Genomic DNA, 21,106 nt, shown 5'->3' on the forward strand with positions numbered 1-21,106 from the left:
ATAGTAAATGTCTCATTTTTATTTATTTATTTCAAAATAAAATAAAATAAAATAAATAAAAGAAAAGTTTAAACGTTCCAATAAATCCCAAGCCACCACCGTAACGGAAACGGAGTCGAACTGATTAAAGAAAAAAACCAGCCGGTCCAAACACACTCGGTTCGAACCGGACATACGAGAAAAAAGGGAATATTTGAGGAGCGGAGAATTCACGCTTTCCGATACCAAGAGAGAAGGAAATTAGAATTCTTTGCCTCCACCCAGACCGCCAAACCAAAAAGAAAAAAAAAAGGAATTAATTTTATTTTGGAAAAATATTTATTATTTTATTCATATGCGTTATTTCATATTTCCTCGTTTCTACCCTTTTTCCCCTTTCAGAATCTGATTGGTTCTCTCTTTCTCAAGAAATTGAAGGAGCCCTAAATTCTTCTTGATCTGCTCTGCAATTATTGTTTGGATTGTTCGAATCGAAGAGATTAATGTCCTCACAACCTTATGTTCTTGCGTTTCTTCCTTGAACTGTGAAGAAACATTTTTCTCCTGGACGGAGATTCAACTTTCTTCTCTCTCTCTCTCTTTTTTATTTTGCGCATTTGTTCTTTCCTTCATTGAGAAATTCGTACGCAGTTTTGAGTTTTGGGGTTCTTTATGCATAATCAGCGTTATTCGTGGTATCGTTGGCCTTCGAACCACCACAATCGAGGAATTTATGCGTGGTGGCGAGGTTAGGAGCTTAGGGTGTGGTTTCTTTTGGTGGATGCTGTTGGTGGGGGAAGGATAAATGCTTGTTTCCGGAAATATAGGGCTTCAGGTCCTCTTGGTGTTTGTTGTTTTCCCAGTAATCTGCTTGGTAATCCGGCGGAAATGGCGGCTCTCTGTGGCGAGGAAGGAAGAAATTAATCGTTTGTTGGTTGCGTCGTCTGAGGAGGCTTTTAGAGCTGAGCTTGAGGCCTCTGCTGGGTATACTTCTTCATCGTTCACTCCTCTCGGTCACCAGTGTGCTGTCTGTTACTCTCCAACAACTACACGCTGCGCTCGGTGCAAAGCGGTTCGATATTGGTATGTTCATCATCAATCCTCGATACTTGGAACTAAGAATCTTCTTCTTAGGGGTTGAATCTCTGTTATTTTGTTGTTTTTTTAAATGTTTTCTTTATTGCCTTCCCATTTAAGTTTTAGATCGGGTCCATTTTGAAATTAATGTGTGAGAAATTGTTGTCTTCAGATTCTGGTCATATGATTCTATTGATGTTCGTCTTGAGCATATGAAGTGCAATACGCCCAGTCATTTGTCTTGTTTATCATATGGGGAGATCGAGAAATAACCTCTTCTCTGTTTGTTAAACCACAAACTTCTTGCTATAACATCGGTGTGCAGCAAAACTTTCTTTAGGGATTGAAAATGGTTTAGCCATAGAGGCATTGGCCTTACCTTCTCTAATAAATAACACAAATTTGAGTTTATGCGTACCTCAATATTTTCTCATCTTCTGAAGTTGGGTTTTAAGTACCAAAACAGATACTATTCGGAGTTCAATATTCAACAATCCATTTTTGAATTGCATAAATTACATATAGTTTTTAATTTCTTTCTTTAGCTACTTAAACCTTCCAATTTGTACTTTTGACCAAAGAATTTTTCAGGACCCGTTTCAAATTTTTGCTTCTTCTTGATTTTCTAGTTCAAAAGATTTATGCAATTATGGCGTAATGCAAACATTCACCAATTGAGAGTCCTGTTATTTTCCTGCATGGCTCAATAATTGTGAACTTCTATGTATGGAACGGAAATGCAGCCCTGATAGCTCATTTATCAAATCATAGCGATTACATCAAAATTTGCCTTCTTTTGGACCCGTTTCAAATTTTTGCTTCTTCTTGATTTTCTAGTTCAAAAGATTTATGCAATTATGGCGTAATGCAAACATTCACCAATTGAGAGTCCTGTTATTTTCCTGCATGGCTCAATAATTGTGAACTTCTATGTATGGAACGGAAATGCAGCCCTGATAGCTCATTTATCAAATCATAGCGATTACATCAAAATTTGCCTTCCTTTGTATTTTGAATTTTCACGGGTGTTGAGATACTATTCATTATCTTTACGTGGGTTCTCTGGTGGTTGTAAGTTGTAATCAATAGTAAATGGAAAAATAATTAAGTTTTAATGTGCTGCCCACAAACCTTTTCCTCTTCGATATTTACTTGGACCAATTATTTTAGTCGGATGTTTTGTGTACTGATCTTCATTATAGTTATATTGATTGTTTTGGACTTTTTTCAGCTCTGGCAAGTGTCAAATCATACACTGGCGACAAGGCCATAAGGAAAATTGCCATCCTCCCAGCATCTCCAATCGAGCTGTTGCATCTAGAACAGATTTTGAGCAGAAAGTGACAGAACAAGATCATTATGAATCATCTACATCTGACTCATCTGCTGCATCATTTTCTGGATTCTCTAGTTCAATTCTAAGCAGTGAATCATCTGATGATACTTCTACTAGTGATAGTAGTAGTCAAATCGAACCAGAGAAATCCGATGGATATATGTCTGCTGATGCAATACCCGACTCACTTGAAATTACAAGAGGCACTGACATTGCTGATCAACCCAAGCCATTGACACCCATGTTTGGTAACCTGGTTGATTCTGTGGATAGTTTTCCCTCATCTAGTAAACTGAATCAGCTTAAGCCCAGTGGTGGTCATGGAAGGCATTCACGTTCTTCCATTGATTCTTCTAGTTTTGTAATTGATGGCAATCATAAAGAGTCTGGTGTAACAGTTCCTTCTGATTTTTGGGCTAGAACTCTTGACCATAAGGGATCTACAAGCGATTCCCTGGGTAGTTCTGCCGTATCCAAATTTAGTGGAGGCCATGGTAGGAAGTTGTCTAGCCCATCATCATTTTCGTTTAACTCATCAAATGTATTGCAAGCATGCAGCTCTGAGGAAAAGAATGCACCCAACATCACTCTTCCTGGTACCTCAGAAGATAAGAAAGGTAAAAAGCCTGTGGATGGGGAAAATTTATCAAAAAACTATAGTATCCCTTTAAATGTCTGCAACTCTGCTGATTCCAATAATCAAGGTCATAAAAAAACTGGTAATTTTAAGCCAGCATCAACTTCCCATGTAATTAGATCGAGGTCAACCTCAAGTGTTCGTCCACCAAATGGTTCAGGAGGAAAAACACTTGATTCTAATGTCAGCATTTCACCACCTTTGAGATCTGAAAGGTCAAATAAAGTTGTGGTTGACACGATTTCAAAGGTACAGAGTAAAGATGGAAATTTCTCACAAAGAAAAATTGATTCCGAATGCTCTCTACCTTCAAGTGCTGGAGGGACATCAGTTTCACATTCACGCATTCAGTCAGGAAGAGTAGATACCATGCAGGCAACTTCTGGCATTGCCTCTCAAGTTGCATGTACTCTCAACTCTAAAAATGGCTTGAGAACGTCCATGTTGAAAGTTGTTGATCAGTTTAGAGGGTCCAAGTTGTTAAAAAACAGTCATGCGTGTACTGTCACTGAAATTCCTGGAAGGGTTAGCTATAAGGTTTTGTTCTCTTTACTTTTTCTTTCTTCTTTTCTTCGTTTCTTTTATGAAACTTACTTCAGCCTTGAAATTAATGCTTCTATTACAATTTTTAGGGACTTTTCTCATATGATCACTTTGTTAAGCTTTATAATTGGAACAAGTTGGAATTGCAGCCGGCAGGTCTCATTAATTGTGGGAACAGGTTAGTGGTCTCTGTTTGAATCCTACGAAATTAGTTGTTGCTGTTTATGGGAATTATGGACTATGAATCTTCTGGTTCTTGGCTGGTTAACACCAAATACATCAGATTTCTTTCTTTATTTTCTGTGGGTGATATTATCTCACATTCTCTACAATTTTGTGCATTTCATTAATGAAGTGCTAGAACCTTTCTAGCTTGATCTTAAATTAGTTCAACGGTTGATACTTTCTGTTCCTACTTTTAGTGTCTTCCTCTAAAGTGTTGTCATAATAGTGAATTGAACTTCTCGTTGTTATGTGACTGATATAACCTTCAGATTCTGAGGTGTGGATTTGTTGAAATATAAAACAAGATAAAAACCAAGGCTAGATTTGATTCTTGCACCTTCTAAGATTGTAACTGAATGCAGGCTCATCAATTTAATCTATTTTTCATGGTATTTGCTTAGAAAGACACATTTAGGGCTTAGTAGCCCTTTTGATTTGAATTCTTGCGTCCTATATTTATGAATTATTTTTGTCAACCCTGTCTTGCTTTACTTCCCTGCAGCTGCTATGCTAATGTTGTGCTCCAGTGCCTTGCATTCACTCCGCCTTTGACTGCTTATTTTCTCCAAGGACTTCATTCCAAATCATGTATGTTTCTGATCTTAGGCTTCTTTTTCAGCGGTTTCAACTTCCAAATCTTTTGATCACTATGTTATATATATATGTATACTTTTTTGTCCCTCCCAATATCAGGTATAAAGAAGGGGTGGTGTTTTAATTGTGAGTTTGAGAGTTTAATTTTGAAAGTCAAAGAAGGGAGATCCCCATTATCTCCTGTTGGAATAATTTCTCAGTTACCTAATATTGGACGCCAACTTGGTAATGGGAAAGAAGAGGATGCACACGAATTTTTGAGGTGTGTGACTAAAATTGTCTTGGGTCACTTGTTTCATAATTATCGTGGTATTACTTCTAAATAATGTTAAACAATCATTTTGACAAAGTAATATGGCAGGTATGTTATTGATACAATGCAATCTATTTGCTGTATGGAATCTGGTGTGAGCTCATCAGGCTCTTGGGAAGAAGAAACAACTTTGGTAGGACTTACGTTTGGAGGTTACCTTTTGTCAAAGGTAAATTTGAACTTGGAACTTGGAAGTCAGATTTTCTTTTTCTTAGAGGGAAAAACATGTAATATGATTAATGATATCACATAATTATCCAAGTAAGTTGAAGCTTAGAACTTGTGATTTTTCTGAGTTTTAACCACGAGTAGTTTTTAAAAGAATAGGTCATCAGGATGTGAAGTTCACTTTTAACTTTGATCGTTCTATCAACAGATAAAATGCACAAGGTGCCAAGGCAGATCAGAACGGCAGGAAAGAATTATGGACCTTACAGTTGAGATAGAAGGGGATATTAGTAGATTGGATGAGGCTCTTCGAAAATTTACTAGCCAAGAGATTTTGGACGGTGACAATAAGTATTTGTGTAGCAGGTGTGTTATATCATTTGTTTTGTGATGCTCGTATTTTTTTTACTTATTTTGGACGGTGACAATAAGTCGAACTTTCCAACCGTTAAATCTTTTTCTTTTATGGTTTATTTACTTCACATTGATCCCACTCAATATTGTTCAGATGCAAATCTTATGTAAGGGCAAAAAAGAAATTGAAAATACTGGAAGCTCCCAACATTCTCACTGTAGTATTAAAGCGCTTTCAGGTACTTTTTTTTTTTTTAACTTAATGGTTATGCTTGCTCTAATTGCATATATAGCCTTCTATGTTTATCTGTTATATATTTGCAGTCAGGTAATTTCGGAAAGCTCAATAAGCCTATCAAGTTCCCCGAGATATTAGATCTGGCACCATTTATACGTGGAACCAGTGATAAATCGCCCGTATACCGGCTCTATGGAGTGGTTGTTCACTTGGATGTCATGAATTCTTCGTTTTCGGGACACTATGTGTGCTATGTCAAGAATGCCAAAAATAAGTGGTTCAAGATTGATGATAGCACGGTATACGTTTCAAAATCATTTTTTCATTCATGGTCCTTTAAAGCTTCATTTTGGCCATTAGTTAAAAAATATCAACTATGTTCCAATTTGTTCAAAAAGATTATCACATTTCAAATCAAACCACGATACTTCTGAATGAATTTACTAGAATAGCCTTCGCTTTTCCTTTTCACTTTTTAGTTATTATCGTGGCATTTGATCAACAATCGTTTAACAAAGCCAGTAGTTTGTTTTCTTCTATCAATTTGACATTTTTACTAAGCTTTATGTTTTCAGGTAACTCCCGTCGACATTGAAACCGTTTTGACGAAAGGAGCCTACATGCTTCTTTACTCAAGGTAAACATCTCTGGAGCTGTTAAGATAAAAATTAGTTTGCTTCTCGTATCTATTCTGATTCTGTTAGCTACATTTCAGGTGCTTGCCCAGGGCTCCTAGATTATTACGGCATGGTACTGTTGCTGTCGATTCTAAGACGAGAGCAACACATTCCAGAACAGATGAAAGGAATACAACAGCTAAAACCACAAGCACTTCCACACGGCAGTCTTACCCGAGGGATAGTCCTGGTGAACATGGAAGTACTGGCTTCATTCATTTTGGACATCCTCAGATTCATAGGATTTTTGAAGAGGACTCATCCAGTGATCATTCATCTCTCCTCAGCAGTACCTCTGATGAAGGTTCCTACAGCACAGAGAGCACTCGTGACTCGACAAGTGCCGATGAGTTGTCAGATTATATATTTGGTGATCCAGGGCGTGTATGGAACGCTTGGCAAAACATTCCAAGTCTAAGTTCTCATGTTCATCCTCTTCATCTCTCGTGAATTTGAAGCATTCCCTTCTGGCTGATCTGGACAGGTACGCATCGCCTTCTCCCGCTCGTGCAGAGCCTCCTGTGGGAATTTATGATCTTGCAGAAGATATAAGGGGAGAAGAAGTGTCTCGTTTTTGCCATCTAACTCGAGTAGACAAGGTAGAGATATAGTAACTAAGTAGTAGTAGTAGTAATAGTTCGGAAACTAACACTCTGACCATGTAGGTTATAACAATGTAAAGTCTTAGTGTATCTATTAGAAAATCAACCCAAGAAAATATACTGAATTATTTAACTGTTATATACATTGAGTTAGAAAATTGGTAAATAAGAGTTGGAGCAATGCTGTATTTTTGAATTCTCATGCATTTAGTATATGAGTAGCCATTAAGTATTCGAACAAAAAAGTGTAAAAGAGAAGAATAAACTTGTTTATAAAGATCTTTGAGGTTAATAATATATTTGTAGAAACTGGGGAAATAATTAAATATTAAGAGTATAAAAAAGATGTGCACGAACTTCTAAAAAAAAACTTTTGAAATGTTCACGTTGTTACTATTGAAATTTTTGGCAGTTAAATAGTATTTTTAAAATAAAGTATTAATGGTCTTCATTCTAAATAAACGGTCAGAATATATTTGATTTTTTAAAAAAGTTTGAGGGTATTATTGAAAATTTTAAAAATTCAAAAAGTATTTTTTAAAACAACATACGAAGATCAAACTAGTCAAAAAGATCGAGGTTGACGTCTATACAGAGGATCTTTTTTTAAATTCAATTGAAAAAGACATTTGTGTAAGAGTTCTTAGTTGAAATGCCTTCATTTTAGTGAACTTTTCAAATGTATATTTCATGCTTTATAATTATAATTAAAGTAAATATGGAAGCGGATTTCAAAACGTGCAAGAGAAGTGTCAAAATTGTTCTCAATTTTAATTTCGTTTTCTGCCTTTATTGTTTAATATTTTTTTTTTGAAGAAATTTAAGTCTCGTTTGATAATCATTTGGTTTTTTATTTTTGTTTTTGAAAAGAAAGCTTATTTCATCTATATTTCTTACAATTAGTTAAATTCTTAACTAAATTCTAAAAACAAAACAATTTTTAGAAAGCTATATTTTCTTTTTGTTCTCAAAATTTGGCTTGACTTTCTAAATCGTTGGTAAAAAGTAGATAACAAATGAATAAATATAGAGGTGGAAGTATGGTAGATGGACTTAATTTTCAAATGAAAAAAAAAAAAAAAAAATCAAATGGGGCCTTATTGTTTCATAATTTAATGAATAAGACTCATCACTATTGGAACATTCCATTACATTTGTACAAAAAAAGGTATAATGTTAAAGGGATATCTGCCCAAGGAAAAGAAGATTAACAATTGACATGGATTGAGATCAGTCAAAAAAAGAAGCGCCAAATTGTGCAACTTTTTTGTTGTCCTAAATCTCATGCTTTGAATTTAGTATTAAATTAGATCTAATACTTTGAAATATTGGCATCCTTTTAGACATTATAACCCATTTTTATAAGGTTGGTTGGCACTTGAAAACTATTGTTCATTTCATAAAATGATGTAAAAGTATGAAACTTTATGGTTTTTAGACGTTATGAAAAAGACTTCTTAAAAAAAAAAGTTTTCTAAATGATCATCTTAGATGGTGTTAGAGAGTGGGAGACAAAGTGGAGTTACGAAGTCTGGGGAGTTATGAACTCATAGGACCAATCATGTAAGAAGTTTATAAGATATAAAATCAATATTTTTAGCTATGGGATTTGAACTCATTGGACCAAGCAATGAATAGAGTTTACAACTACCCTTCTCTTAAAGTTTCTAGTACTATAGAAGTATTACTCTCTTTGTTACTAGAAAATTTTCTTCATAAATATTAGTGGACTTCACATTAATGTCACTAAGTCTCATCATGATTTTAAAAGTATGTTGATGTGGCACACAATAAAACGAAGAGAGCAAGAATTTTTCTATACTCTCTATAGAACATTTTTTCTTATACTTTTTCAATCCCTTGGACCAAACAATTTCTCGTAGTTCTAGCATAAAACGGGGACTTAAGAGAGAGAAAAAAATAAGGGTATGTTTGGGACAATGATTATCCTAAAATTATAATAACCACATCTTGCTAGGGTAAATACTATCTTATTTTCTCCAATTAACTACCGTCAACACTATTTAAAAACTCCCATTTGGTACAGTATTTACTATTTTACATTTAACATTTTTTTTAATTCTCTACTACAATGTTCACTATTTACTTTTCGAACTAAAATAGTTTACACCTCAAACACATACTACTATAGTCTAAATTAAAATAATCTACACCCCAAAGATAAACTATTATAACCTAAGATTATAGTAATCAATTCCTTGACCAAACGTCCCTAAAGATGTCAGAATGATTTCCAATCCATCTTAGAAGAATCTTTGTTAGGATCTTAGTGGGCCTTTTACATAGTGAAACGTAACACTTTTAAAAAAATGGAGAAATATTTTTTTCTCAATACTTTAGACGTTGAAGGTTTTATTTAAAGAAAAATTAATTTAGTTTCATTGTATGGAAGTTGAGTTTAATTATAATTTGGCTCCTGAGCTTCTGTATTTTAGTCTATAAATTTGTAAAATTTTGTCCATTTTTTTATTTTGAAGATATTGGTTTTAATTTTCTAACTTCTATAAAGTCTTGCGTTTGCCCTCTAACATAATAATAATAAAAATAATAATAATAAAAAGAAAAAAAGAAAAAAAAAAAACCTAATTACTTAAAGTTGAAGATGTGACATAGACCTTTATTTGTGATCAATCTATTGTATCCAAATTATCACTTTTATGCATTCTAAGCATAAAGTTGAATAAATGGTAAGATAAATGTGAACCTGAACTTAATTGACATAAACTTGTACTATCAATTTCAGGATTTGAGATTCGAATCCACCCTACCTATTTTTTTTTCCAAAAAAAAAAGAAAATTTTAAGATAGATAATTATAATAATAATAAAATTTTAAGATATATTTGAGATTTTAAATATTAAGTATCCAATTCAATCGGTGGATTCAAAATATTCGTCCATTTAAACCTAAATTTAAGATATTCAAATAGAAGGTTCAATTATAAATCTAATCCTTAGGTATAAGTTTTTTGATCATTAAGGGACCATTTGATTCATGGTTTTAAAGATGTCTGAAATAAAATGTCTGGTTGTGTTTGGTTGTGCATGGATATTATCATAATTTTATAGAAAAAATATCATGTTTGTATTTAATTTATGAAATTAAGTATGCTATTATATAAACGTAATAGATTAATTGAATAAAAAAATATCATTCAATATATTGATAAAAACTAATTAATTAAGAACGAATAATAATTTTAATTATAAATATTTCAAAATTGACTAATTTATAATTAAAAATAATCAATTAATATATTTTATATTAATTATAATCTAATACTTAATATTTTTATAATTAAATAAGTTCAACTAATGAAATAATATAAAAAAATATATTTTAATAAATAATATATTGTATAAAAAGTGATATATTAATAAAGAATAATAAAGAAAAACTTTTATAAATAAGATAGGTTAATAATGAACGGAGTCATAAAAATTAATCAACAATAAATATTTAATTGATTATAAATAATCAATAATGATTATATGTTTATAAGGAAAAATTAAATTAAAATTATTCTCAATAAATAAATTTTTTTTTGATTATATATAAAAAAAGTAATCCATTATTATTATTGTAGAATAAATTTGTGTATTAACTAAATTTACTTTATTAACTAAATATACTTAATGCATTGTTAGTTAGTTAATGAATTAGCATTCATTTAATAAATTTTTATTATAAAAATAAGTTTTATAAATATTTTAATGGACCATTACTAATTTACTAAAAATTATTTATATTGATTTGTTAAATTAATATTAATTAATTAACTATATAAAATGAAATTATATAGAATGAAAAAACAGATGGAAAGAGGAAAAGATAAATCCAAAGTTTTGGAAAGAATAGAAAATCTTTGTCTGTGGCAAATGAATGTGCCTGAAAATAACTTATTCCTAAGCAAATTGTTAAAAAATGTGAAACAAACATTATGTGCATGTATCGATACCGATGATGATGTTGATGAAAAAACTCCCACCAAACTACCCTTAAAGTTTTAAAAGTATCAAGTTCATGAACTTTTATTTTTATATCTAATCTCATGTAGGTCTCTAAATTTTAGAAAAATGTCTAAGAAGTCCCATTGACTTTCAATTTTATATCTAATAGGTATTTGACATAACTAAAACTTTTAAAAATTAACTGTAATATTAAATATATAATTTAATTTTAAGGTAATTATGATGGGTAACACTTTTAGTGTTAATAATTAAGTATAGAGCAACCGTTTTAAAAGAATTGCAAATATAGCAAAATCTATCAATGAAAGACTCTGGTAGTTGAATCTAAATCTTGTTATATATGCAAATTCTTTTACATTGTGTTATATTTGCTAATACCTTGGGTCTAATTGTTATATTTGTAACTAGCCCTTAAATTTATGTCTAATGAGATTTTCAACTTTCAAATTCGTATCTACCAGGTCTATAAATATTAGAATATGTTAAATAGGTAAAAAAAATATATATAAACACAAAATTGGATAATTAGGAACCTATTAGGAATTTTTTTAAACTTCATAAAGTTATTAAATAATTGATGGAGTTGAAGTTGATTGATCCATTAAAAATTTAAAGAGTAAAAGTAACCATTAATTAATCCTCTCCCATATAAAAATATGATAGTTTGATTGATGTTCATATTATTGTCAACTTGTCCACACCATTTTATATATAATTCCAAAGTTCTGATGAGAGCTATTGACCTTTAAGAGGCAAGTTGGAAGAATGGCAATGATAATGTCCCAAGTGATTTCTATAGATGGAAATTTGCAATGTAAGAGGATAAGAATTTTAACTTTGGCCAAATATTTTCTTGTCCAAAATCCAAATGCAATCCAACTTCATCTTACCTTCAATTATCACTTTTATTTTTTGAAATGACATCAACACTTGCTTCCCTATTTTTCTTTTCAAATTAAAAGTGGATGAAAATTCTTGTTTTTTTTTTTTTTTTTTTTTAATGGATATTTTACACCTCATTTAGTAATTATTTTTATTTTATTTTTTATTTTTTATTTTTCAAAGGGAATAATATCTTTTGGTTCCTAGTTTTTTTTTTTTCTCTAGTTTCTATTTTAGTCCTTAGGTTTTAAAATGTTAAACATTTTGGTCCCATTTGATAACCATATTGTTTTTTAAAATTATGCCTATGGATACTACTTACACATCCAAATTTTTTTTATTTATCATCTATTTTTCACCAATAGTTTCAAAAACCAAGCTAAATTTTAAGAACTAAAAAAGTAGCTTTTGTTTTTGGAATTCGACTAAGAATCCAACCATTGTACTTAAGAAAGATACAAATCACTAAGAAATGTGAATGAAATAGACTTAATTTTTAAAAACAAAAACAAAAAACCAAATGGTTACCAAACAGGTCTTAGTTCTTAAGTTTTGAGTTTTGTTTCAATTTAGTTCTTAGGTTTCAACATGTTACAATTTTATCCTTAAGATTTGAGTTTTGTTTCAATTTGGACCTTGTGTTTTAAGATTTTACATTTTTTACCTTAATTTTTTCAGTAAATACTCACTTTCAATTATTGGCATCAAATTCTATTAATTATTTAAAATAATTATGAGTGAAATTTTAATTTTAATTTTAAAATCGAAACTTAATTAATTATAATTAGGCTAACATTTTTTAAATTTATTAACATAAATTAACACTAAAGACGGAAAGTAAGTGTTTCGTGAAAAATTAAGATTAAAAACGTAAATCTTGAAATACAAGGACCAAATTGAAGCAAAATTCAAACGTTAGCATAAAGTAGTATTTTAAAACTAAGGGACTAAAGTGAAACCAAACTCAAAACTTAAGAATTAAATGTGTAGTATTTTAAAACCTATAGACTAAATAGAAACTAGACCTAAAATCTAGGGACCAAAAAGGTATTATTATTATTTTTTTTTAAAATTAAGCTTATAAACAACCCTTCTACTTATTTCACTTTTTTTTTTTATTACTTTTACCAATGTTTTAATAAACCATGCTAAATTTAGAAAACTTAAAAAATAAGTTTGATTCGACTCTTTTAATGAAGAAAAATGCAAACCGTCATAAGAAATTGATAAGATATATGCTTAATTGTCAAAAAAATAAAAGACCAAAAACTAAAATGTTTAGGAGAGTTTTTGAAATATTTAAAATCACTTTTTTCTTATTTACTTCTAATTACATTTTTCATACTATTAAAATTAACTATGAATAATTAAAAAAAATTTATGAATGACTTTGAAAATGACATAATTGGTTTAACCATTTTAGAATCATGTAAAATATGCCGATATACTAGACTTATATGATAATTGGTAGGCTCAAAGTATGTTTGTTAATAATTATATTTTATTTAAAAATTATTATTTTATTTATTTTGTATTCAATTTACAAATTAAAAGGAAAAAAAAGAAGTCCTTAACAAAATATAACATAGTTAAGGAAAAATTGACAAACATTAGTGTTATCATCTAACGGATAATAAATGGTCTTTGGTTAAATATATATTACTACACCATTAATCAATTTCAATTATGAAGTATTTAAAATATCAGAGTCTCTTTTAAATTTTAATTTTATGTTTTTTTTTCCTTTCAAATTTAGGCTTATTTCCTCACTGTTGAATTATGATTTTAAACTGGATTAAAAGAAATATTTAAATTTTTAATCAAATTCTAAAAATAAAAATAAAATTATGAAAACTGTTTTAATTAATTTTCAGACTTGGCTGTTTTTTCGTAAGAGAAAAAAAAGCGTAGAAATTGATAACAAACATAAAAATATGTGAGTGAGGGTTGTATTTATAAGCTTCATACTCAAAAATAAAAAATAAAGATCTGATCTTTCGTTTTTCGTTTTTGTTTTTGCAATTTAAACATATAGACACTATTTTCACCTTCAAATTTCTTCATTTGTTATATATTTTTCACAATTGATTTAAAAAACCAACTCAAGTTTTGAGAACTTAAAAAAACAACTTTCAACAAGTTTTGTTTTTTGAATTTGGATAAGAATTCAATTGTTGTACTTAAAAAAATGCAAATCATTGTAAGAAATGTGGATGAAATTGGTTTAATTTTCAAAAAATAAAAATAAAAAACCAAATGATTACTAAACAAGATCCAAATGAATGTTATCAAACGAGATTTAAATGAATAAAATATTTTATGAGAAAGATTTGTTAAAACACGTAAATTTTTTTATATTTTTTTATTTATTGCTTGTCACGTCAACATACTTTTATAAAATAGTGTGAGATTTATTGATTTTAATAAATTATTTATAGAAATAGATTTATAGTGTGGACAAAATCAGAAATTTTACCTCAAACTACAATGCACAAATACTTCATCTAAAAAACCATTAATTGGAATCTCCACATGCATATATGTGATATCACTTTCCTGATATTGGATTATACAAATTTCATCTTTTGGTTTTTTAGCATAATTTTAATTTTGTGTTCAAATTTAATCTCTAAATGTGTGTTTGGGGCAAGAACTATCCTAAATTATAATAACCACAAGTAAATATTATTTTATATTCTCAATTAGTTACAGTCAACCCTATTTCAAAACCCCTATTTATTATAGTATTTACAATTCGCTATCGTTTTTACCATTTTACCATTTTACATTTTTTTATTCTTTGCTACAGCGTTTACCATTTACTTCTCAAACTAAAATAGTTTACACCACAAACACATACTATTATAACACAAATTAAAATAATTTACATCTTAAACACAAACTATTATAACGCAACTATAATAACATAGGTTTAAACCAACTCCTTGCTTCAAATGCTGCTTAAAAATTATTCAAACCTCAAAATTCATCCTTTCCATTGCTGTGTTGACATATTCTTGACATGACAATAAATAGTTGCTATTTAGCAACTACTTTTTAGTCAACTATTTATTAGCACTAGGCAAAAACAAAATGTCAACCTAAACATAATATTCAATCAGTTTAGACATTAACCCTAAATTCGAAGGCAAGAAATTCAAACTTCAATAGAAAAAAAATTGCCACATGATAGATTATGATTGGATAATTTAATGAAATACACAAATGCTACCCGAGATATACATAAATATATTTTTTTTCTTTTTTATTGAGAAAAAAGAAAGGTTTAAATCATGTTTTGGTCATTGTATTTCTTGTTTTAGTTTATTTTAGTCTCTATACTTTCTATATTTTATACTTTTGTTCATTTTGGTCCAAATACTTTTAAAATGTTCATTTTGGTTCTTTTCTTTTTTATTTCATTTGTAAGAGATCAAAATGATTATTTTTTAAAAATTTAAGGATCAAAATAGAACAAAGTTAAAAGTAGATAGATAAAAATAAAGGAAAGGTAAAGATGCAAGAAAGGATAAAGATTGGAAAGGATTAGGGTTGGTGAGTAGAGAAGAGAAAGAAAGCTGAAACCATTGCCCTGAAGAAGTAAAGTTGAAATCCAATGGCATCACATTCAGAACAAAGAGAAAGATAAGATTGATGGATTATTAGGATTACCCTACGCCTACACCTACACCTACACCTACACCTACACCTATCCCATTCTCATCCATTTGGGTCAGACAAGTTAATGCAAAAGCTAACTGACAAAATAACTAAGTACACTCAATACATTATGCAACTATTTCCATTCCAACCATATCAAACTTTCTTTTCTTCCCCTCTAACTATATCCTTCCATTTCCATCATGCATCATTCCTATAAAATATTGATAATTAATCATAATATTTTATATTAAATAGAGATAACATAAAATATTGTAAAGATATTAGTTGAAATTTCATGAAATAATATGTGAAAGGATCGAACCCTAATATTAAATTTTCATCGACATGTTTGGATGTAAGACATATTTCTATTATATTGTAAATAATTTAAAGGACAAATAACATATCAAATTAAAGACATTTAAAGATGATGAAATCTTTGTTTACTAATTTTTATTTTTTTATTTTTTATAATTTTTCGAAAATATCTATCACAATCGACATTTTAATCACATTTCTATCAATATTTTTATAATATTAAAAGCTTCATATTTTCGGATGTAAATAAGTGTTTGGCCAAAGGTTTGAGGAGTTCATGAACACAACTATAAATAATAATTCTTCACAATTCAATTTCTTAACCCTAATTAACAACCCCTAATTGATATGCACTATTTTTTTTTCTAGGGTTCAAAATTTTGTTTTGATTTTAAAAAACACTCCAAAATATAAAGGATATAACAAATAAACTAATAAATAAAAATATATAATTTTCAAAAACCAAAACAACATAGCTACCTCACTTAACCATTTAAACTTTTTATGCAACAATCGTCTTCTGTACAATTAAATTTACAATAAATGTTAGGATATAGAACTATTCTAAAATTATAATATAATCACTCTAATATTTTCAAATTTTCATTTACTACCATTTTTATTATTTTACATTTATCAAATTTTTATTATTAAATACAATATTTATTATTTTTCTTAAAATAAAATAATATACTCCTCAAATACATACTCTTATAAAAAAATAATCGACAATCCAAACACAAATATTATAACCCAACTATAATAACTTAGAATTATAATAACCAACTCTTCTCTTAGTCTAATTCTCACCATAAAACATTTTAGTGTCGCGACTCATCTTTATAATTTTTTTATAAAAAAGTGATCTTTAATAAACCCATCAGTCTAAACCATAGTTAATTTTCTTTGACAAAATTATTACAAATTTTAAAGTCAATGAACCAAATTAATTTAAAGACTAAGATGGGATTTGTTAACTATTTCTTATTCTATTTTTAATTTTTAAAAATTAAACCAATTTCTTTTCGATTATCCAAAATATTTGAAATATGTCTTATGTTACTTAACCAAATTCTAAAACTAGTTTTAAAAAATTATTTTTTAAAATTTTAAAATTTAGCAGATCTTTTTTTAATAGATTGATAAACGTAAATAACAAATCCAGAAACTTAAAAGTAGAAAGAGGGTTGTGATGAAGTCTAAACAAATTTATAAGTCTATCACTTATAAAAGTTGATCAATATATTTTTAAATTATTAGAAAAATTCTATTTTTTTAAAAGAGAAAACTAAATCAGTAAAAGTTTTTTTTTTTTTTTAAAAAAGTTACTTGAGATGGAAGAAGAACCTGCAATTTGCAGAGAGATAAAGCACGGATACTCATACTCATGCTTTCTGCAGAACAACCCCTTTGATATTTAAGGCTACGTCTTTTCTCATAAACATAAAAGCTAGTTCTTCCCATTACCCATCATGCAATAATAATACCCAAAAACAATAACCCTTTTAATTCTAACCCTCTTTTCAATTTTTTTCTTCTTTCCCTCTAATTTTTCGCTTTTTTTTTTTTTTTTTTTTTTACTTATAATTTTCACCATTGGTAAAAAAAAAAAATTACTAGTCAAATTCTAGAGAAGAAAAAAGAAATGGTTATCAAACTAACTATGATAATTCTTCCCACCAAATGCAGTGAATCAATCAATTTCAGAAAGGGAGTTTTGATTCTACTCGAAGATGCGAATTTTAGATTTTTTTTTAAAAAAGGAAAAAGAAAATATATTGAAGATATTAAGGCGGGTTCAAATTTCAATGGGATCCATTCAAAGTTTTTTCGAGGGTTGCTTTCGGAAATTTGATTCATCTTGAAGGACTAAACAGTAAACCGCTAAAGAAATTTAACAAAAATCAAAAATCAAAAGAACGCAACCCTAACAGAATCACAAAAAAACTAACCCAAAAGAAGAAAATCTTCACAAATTGATTCAAAGAAACGAATTAGAAAACGGAAATCGGATAAATTAGTACTGACGATGGTGCGGCGGCGGCGGTTGTCTGGCGGCCGGTGTCCAAATTACGTCGGACGAAGAGTGAGTGCTGTACATCGGCAGTAGACCGCAGGTCTCTGTGGCGGCGCCTGCGGCGGTGTTTTCACTATCTTTGCCGCCAGAGATCGGAGACTGACCTTCTTCCACATCGCTAAACGTTAATTTTCTAACATCATCTTCCGCTGGCAGCCGCTGATACGACGGATTGTTGAATGAGGCGGCTATTACATACACGGTTCCGACGCCGATTAAAGATCCGGTGACTAAGCCGCCAAAGATCTGGCCCTGCGGTCCCGCTAGCGTGATAGTGAATCCGTTGGGTATCGGAAACGATGTCGTGTGAGGAACAAAAGTAGCGCAGACGGATAGAATATCGAATCGTCCATGGAAAGTGACCGTACCGACCGGAGATGAAGACGGCTGCCGGAGAGTGACGTCACCGACGGTTCCGTAAGCGTTGAGAATACAAAGCCCTGTGTTCCTGCGGCGGCAAAATCGAGCAATAGATTCGACAACATCGCTACCGCTCGGGACTTCAAGAACATAAGGACTCATCACCGGTTCAGGGTCGCGACCAGCGACGACGACGGCCGCCGGCTTCGGCTTGTTCTTGGATCCAGGCGGGCGGCCTCGGGGACGGCGGACGACCTCGATGGAGGCTCCGTCGCCGGTGGAGGTCGGTTCTTTGAGGACGATAGCGTGAGCGTGAGGCGAGGGACCGGCCGCGGAATCCTCATCGGCGGAGGCGGGAGAATCGCGTGGCGGTGAAGTGGCGGCGACGGAAAAGGCACGGGGAAAAGGCTGAGAATGGGGCGGTGGTTGGTGGTGGGGCTTTGGGAACATTGTTGAGGGCTTTGGCTTTCTCCCGATTTAGATTGCGGAAAGAAGCATTCTCTGCATGTTTTTTCTTTTTAATTTTTTTACAATAAACAAATATATATATATATGTATATGTATAATAATAATGATAATTTTAGGAAAGAGAAAGGGTATGCAGAATGTTCCGTGGAAAATAAGAGAGATATCCATTATTATTATGAATATTTTATCCATTTTGATTTCATTTAAATTTAAACTTTTTAGTCGATGTATTTTTTATTATTTAAATCTTAATTCATATATCTTTAATGAATCTCAGATTTAGTTCATTAATTAATTTTGTTTAAATTATTTAAAAAATATTTTTGAATTTTAAATACATAAAAAAAAAAATCAAAAGTTTTAGAAATATTCTTAAATATTTTTTTAAAAAAAAGCTTTAAAATACATTTACAATTACTTTAAAAAACATATCAATTTTGGATGAAAATCGTTAAGGTGAATTTTATTGGTAAAAATCAAGGATAAATTAACTATGTGGATTGATTTTAAAATTTATTAAAAATAAGACTGAAATTGTCATTTAAAAAACAAAATAGACCATGTGTCAAATTGGTATTTTAACTTTATTATTATGTTAGAGAATATTCCATTATTTAATTTTATCCATAGGCTTGGAAGATTTTGTATTTTATTTCCTACTCTTTTTCTATATATATATATATATATATAAAGGAAAATTTTGTATTGGATTTTCCACCCAAAGGAAGGTCGTTTAGTATTTTTTATTTATTTAAATTGGCGTTTTTGTTAAAAAAATCTTGTTTTGTTTATTAACAACTTTCTAGACCATTTAATATTTAGTTTAATGTGTTTTAAATTTTTAACCATGATTAAGAAAATTGATATTAAAAAAAACCTGAAATACGTTTTTAAAATAGATTTACATAATTTTTAATAAAAATATATAATAAAATATGCATTTTCTTTTAAAAAGAGAATTAAAAATAAAATATTCGTTATAAAGAAACCTAATATTGTTTACTACCAAAATAAAGGAACCTTCAATCCTAATTTAAGATTAGATAAATATGAAATTAATTAAAGAAAGATTCGAGTTGTAAAACCTTTTCAAATGAATAAGATCCTAATTTCGATGAGGACAAAAATAAACAGGTGTGGTAATTTTATCGATTTGATTTATTCTTTATATAATCAAATTACCCTGCATATATATATATATATATAAACAATAATTGCGAAACTGAATAGAATCTAAAGAAGATAATAATTATAGTAAATATTTTACTATTCTCACAGTGAGTAAAACTCAAGTGACTTTTTTCACTTGTTCTTTTACTTCAACTTTAGATTCTTTTTTTAAAAAAAAAAAAAAAAAAAAATTATATCGTTACCTAATTTAAAAAATTGAAAGCATGATTTTTTTATTTTTTTTTTGGTTCTTAGATGGTTAGGTTTTATTCTTGATTTTTCACTCAATACACCCTTTGGTTATCATCTTAATTTAAATTATTTACAATGACATTAGTTTTCACTAAGTTAAACCTAAAAATTAGGTCATGACTATTTTAAATTAATTAATTAAAAATTAATATCAAAGACTATAAGTAAATATATTAAAATCTAGGGATTACATAAAAACTTAACTCAAAACTCAAACATAAAAGTATAATATTTTGAAACTTAAAGATTAAATAGAAATTAAACTAAAAACTCAAAGGATAAAAGTGTAAAATCTTAAAAATCTAAATGAAACATTATAGAGATGTTTGGGATACTAAATTGAGTTATAAATTTCGAGTTAATACGATAGAATTAAAAAATTTATATTTGATGAACAAACACGTAAATGTAAAAAAGAAAAAATTCGTTAAATGAAGAAATTTCAATTATATTTTAACCTTAATAAATAATAAAAATAAATGATTAATAAAACAGAATATATTTAAATTACCATTTATTATCTAGTGGAGAGAGAGAGAGAAAGTTGAATGTGGAAGAAGACATTTCTTGTACTATTTCTATAAATGGAAGATTTGATCTCCACTTCTCCACTTTCTAGACATTTGGATTTTATGCAGAGAGAGAGAGAGAGAGAGAGAGAGATAGGAGTTGTTTTGTTTGGGACCATACATAAACATAACAAGCATACCATTTCTTTATTTTATTATTTTGTGGTTCATAAGATATGCCCATTCCTCTCTCTCCTTTTATCATTTTTCATTCTTCAATGACTCTATTGCCTTTCAACTCACTTCCATTTTGTCTTATTATATCATTATTTTTAAAAGTTATAAATTTCATCTACAAACTCTCAAATTTATATTTTAGAAGAAGTTTTCATGGGAATCGAATTTCTGATATCGAGATTGATAATATATATTTAGATTGAGACAAAATTAATTAAGATTCCGTTTGGTAACCATTTTCTTTTAAAACTAAGCCTATTTTTTCTAATTATTTGTATATTTATTAAGTACAATGGTTGAATTATTGGCCAAACTCAAAAAACAAAAATAACGTTTTGAAAGCTAGTTTTTTTATTTTTCAAAATTTGGCTTGATTTTTTAAACCATAGATGAAAAATAGATAACAAATGAACAAATTTGAAGGTAGAAATAGCG

At 29.5% G+C, this 21,106-nt stretch overlaps 1 protein-coding gene and 1 pseudogene across 2 annotated transcripts; one reads left to right on the forward strand and one right to left on the reverse strand.

The window, feature by feature from the left end:
• Positions 1–218: 218 nt before the first annotated feature.
• LOC120085781 (ubiquitin carboxyl-terminal hydrolase 16-like) lies at positions 219–6,939 on the forward strand. Its single transcript, XM_039041965.2, has 11 exons — positions 219–1,062; positions 2,288–3,566; positions 3,662–3,750; positions 4,300–4,385; positions 4,491–4,653; positions 4,753–4,873; positions 5,081–5,238; positions 5,381–5,465; positions 5,551–5,763; positions 6,040–6,101; positions 6,180–6,939. Exons 1-11 carry the CDS (start codon positions 785–787, stop codon positions 6,589–6,591), a joined length of 2,946 nt encoding a protein of 981 aa, XP_038897893.1. The 5' UTR covers positions 219–784; the 3' UTR covers positions 6,592–6,939.
• Positions 6,940–17,526: 10,587 nt separating this feature from the next.
• On the reverse strand, positions 17,527–18,643 carry LOC120086297 (AT-hook motif nuclear-localized protein 28 pseudogene; annotated as a pseudogene). Its single transcript, XR_016531743.1, has one exon. The product of XR_016531743.1 is annotated as an AT-hook motif nuclear-localized protein 28 pseudogene (transcript).
• Positions 18,644–21,106: the final 2,463 nt, after the last annotated feature.

This window comes from Benincasa hispida, chromosome 9, assembly GCF_027475165.1.
Source record: "Benincasa hispida cultivar pf3 chromosome 9, pf3_genome.v1.1, whole genome shotgun sequence".
Taxonomy (NCBI): Eukaryota; Viridiplantae; Streptophyta; class Magnoliopsida; order Cucurbitales; family Cucurbitaceae; genus Benincasa; species Benincasa hispida.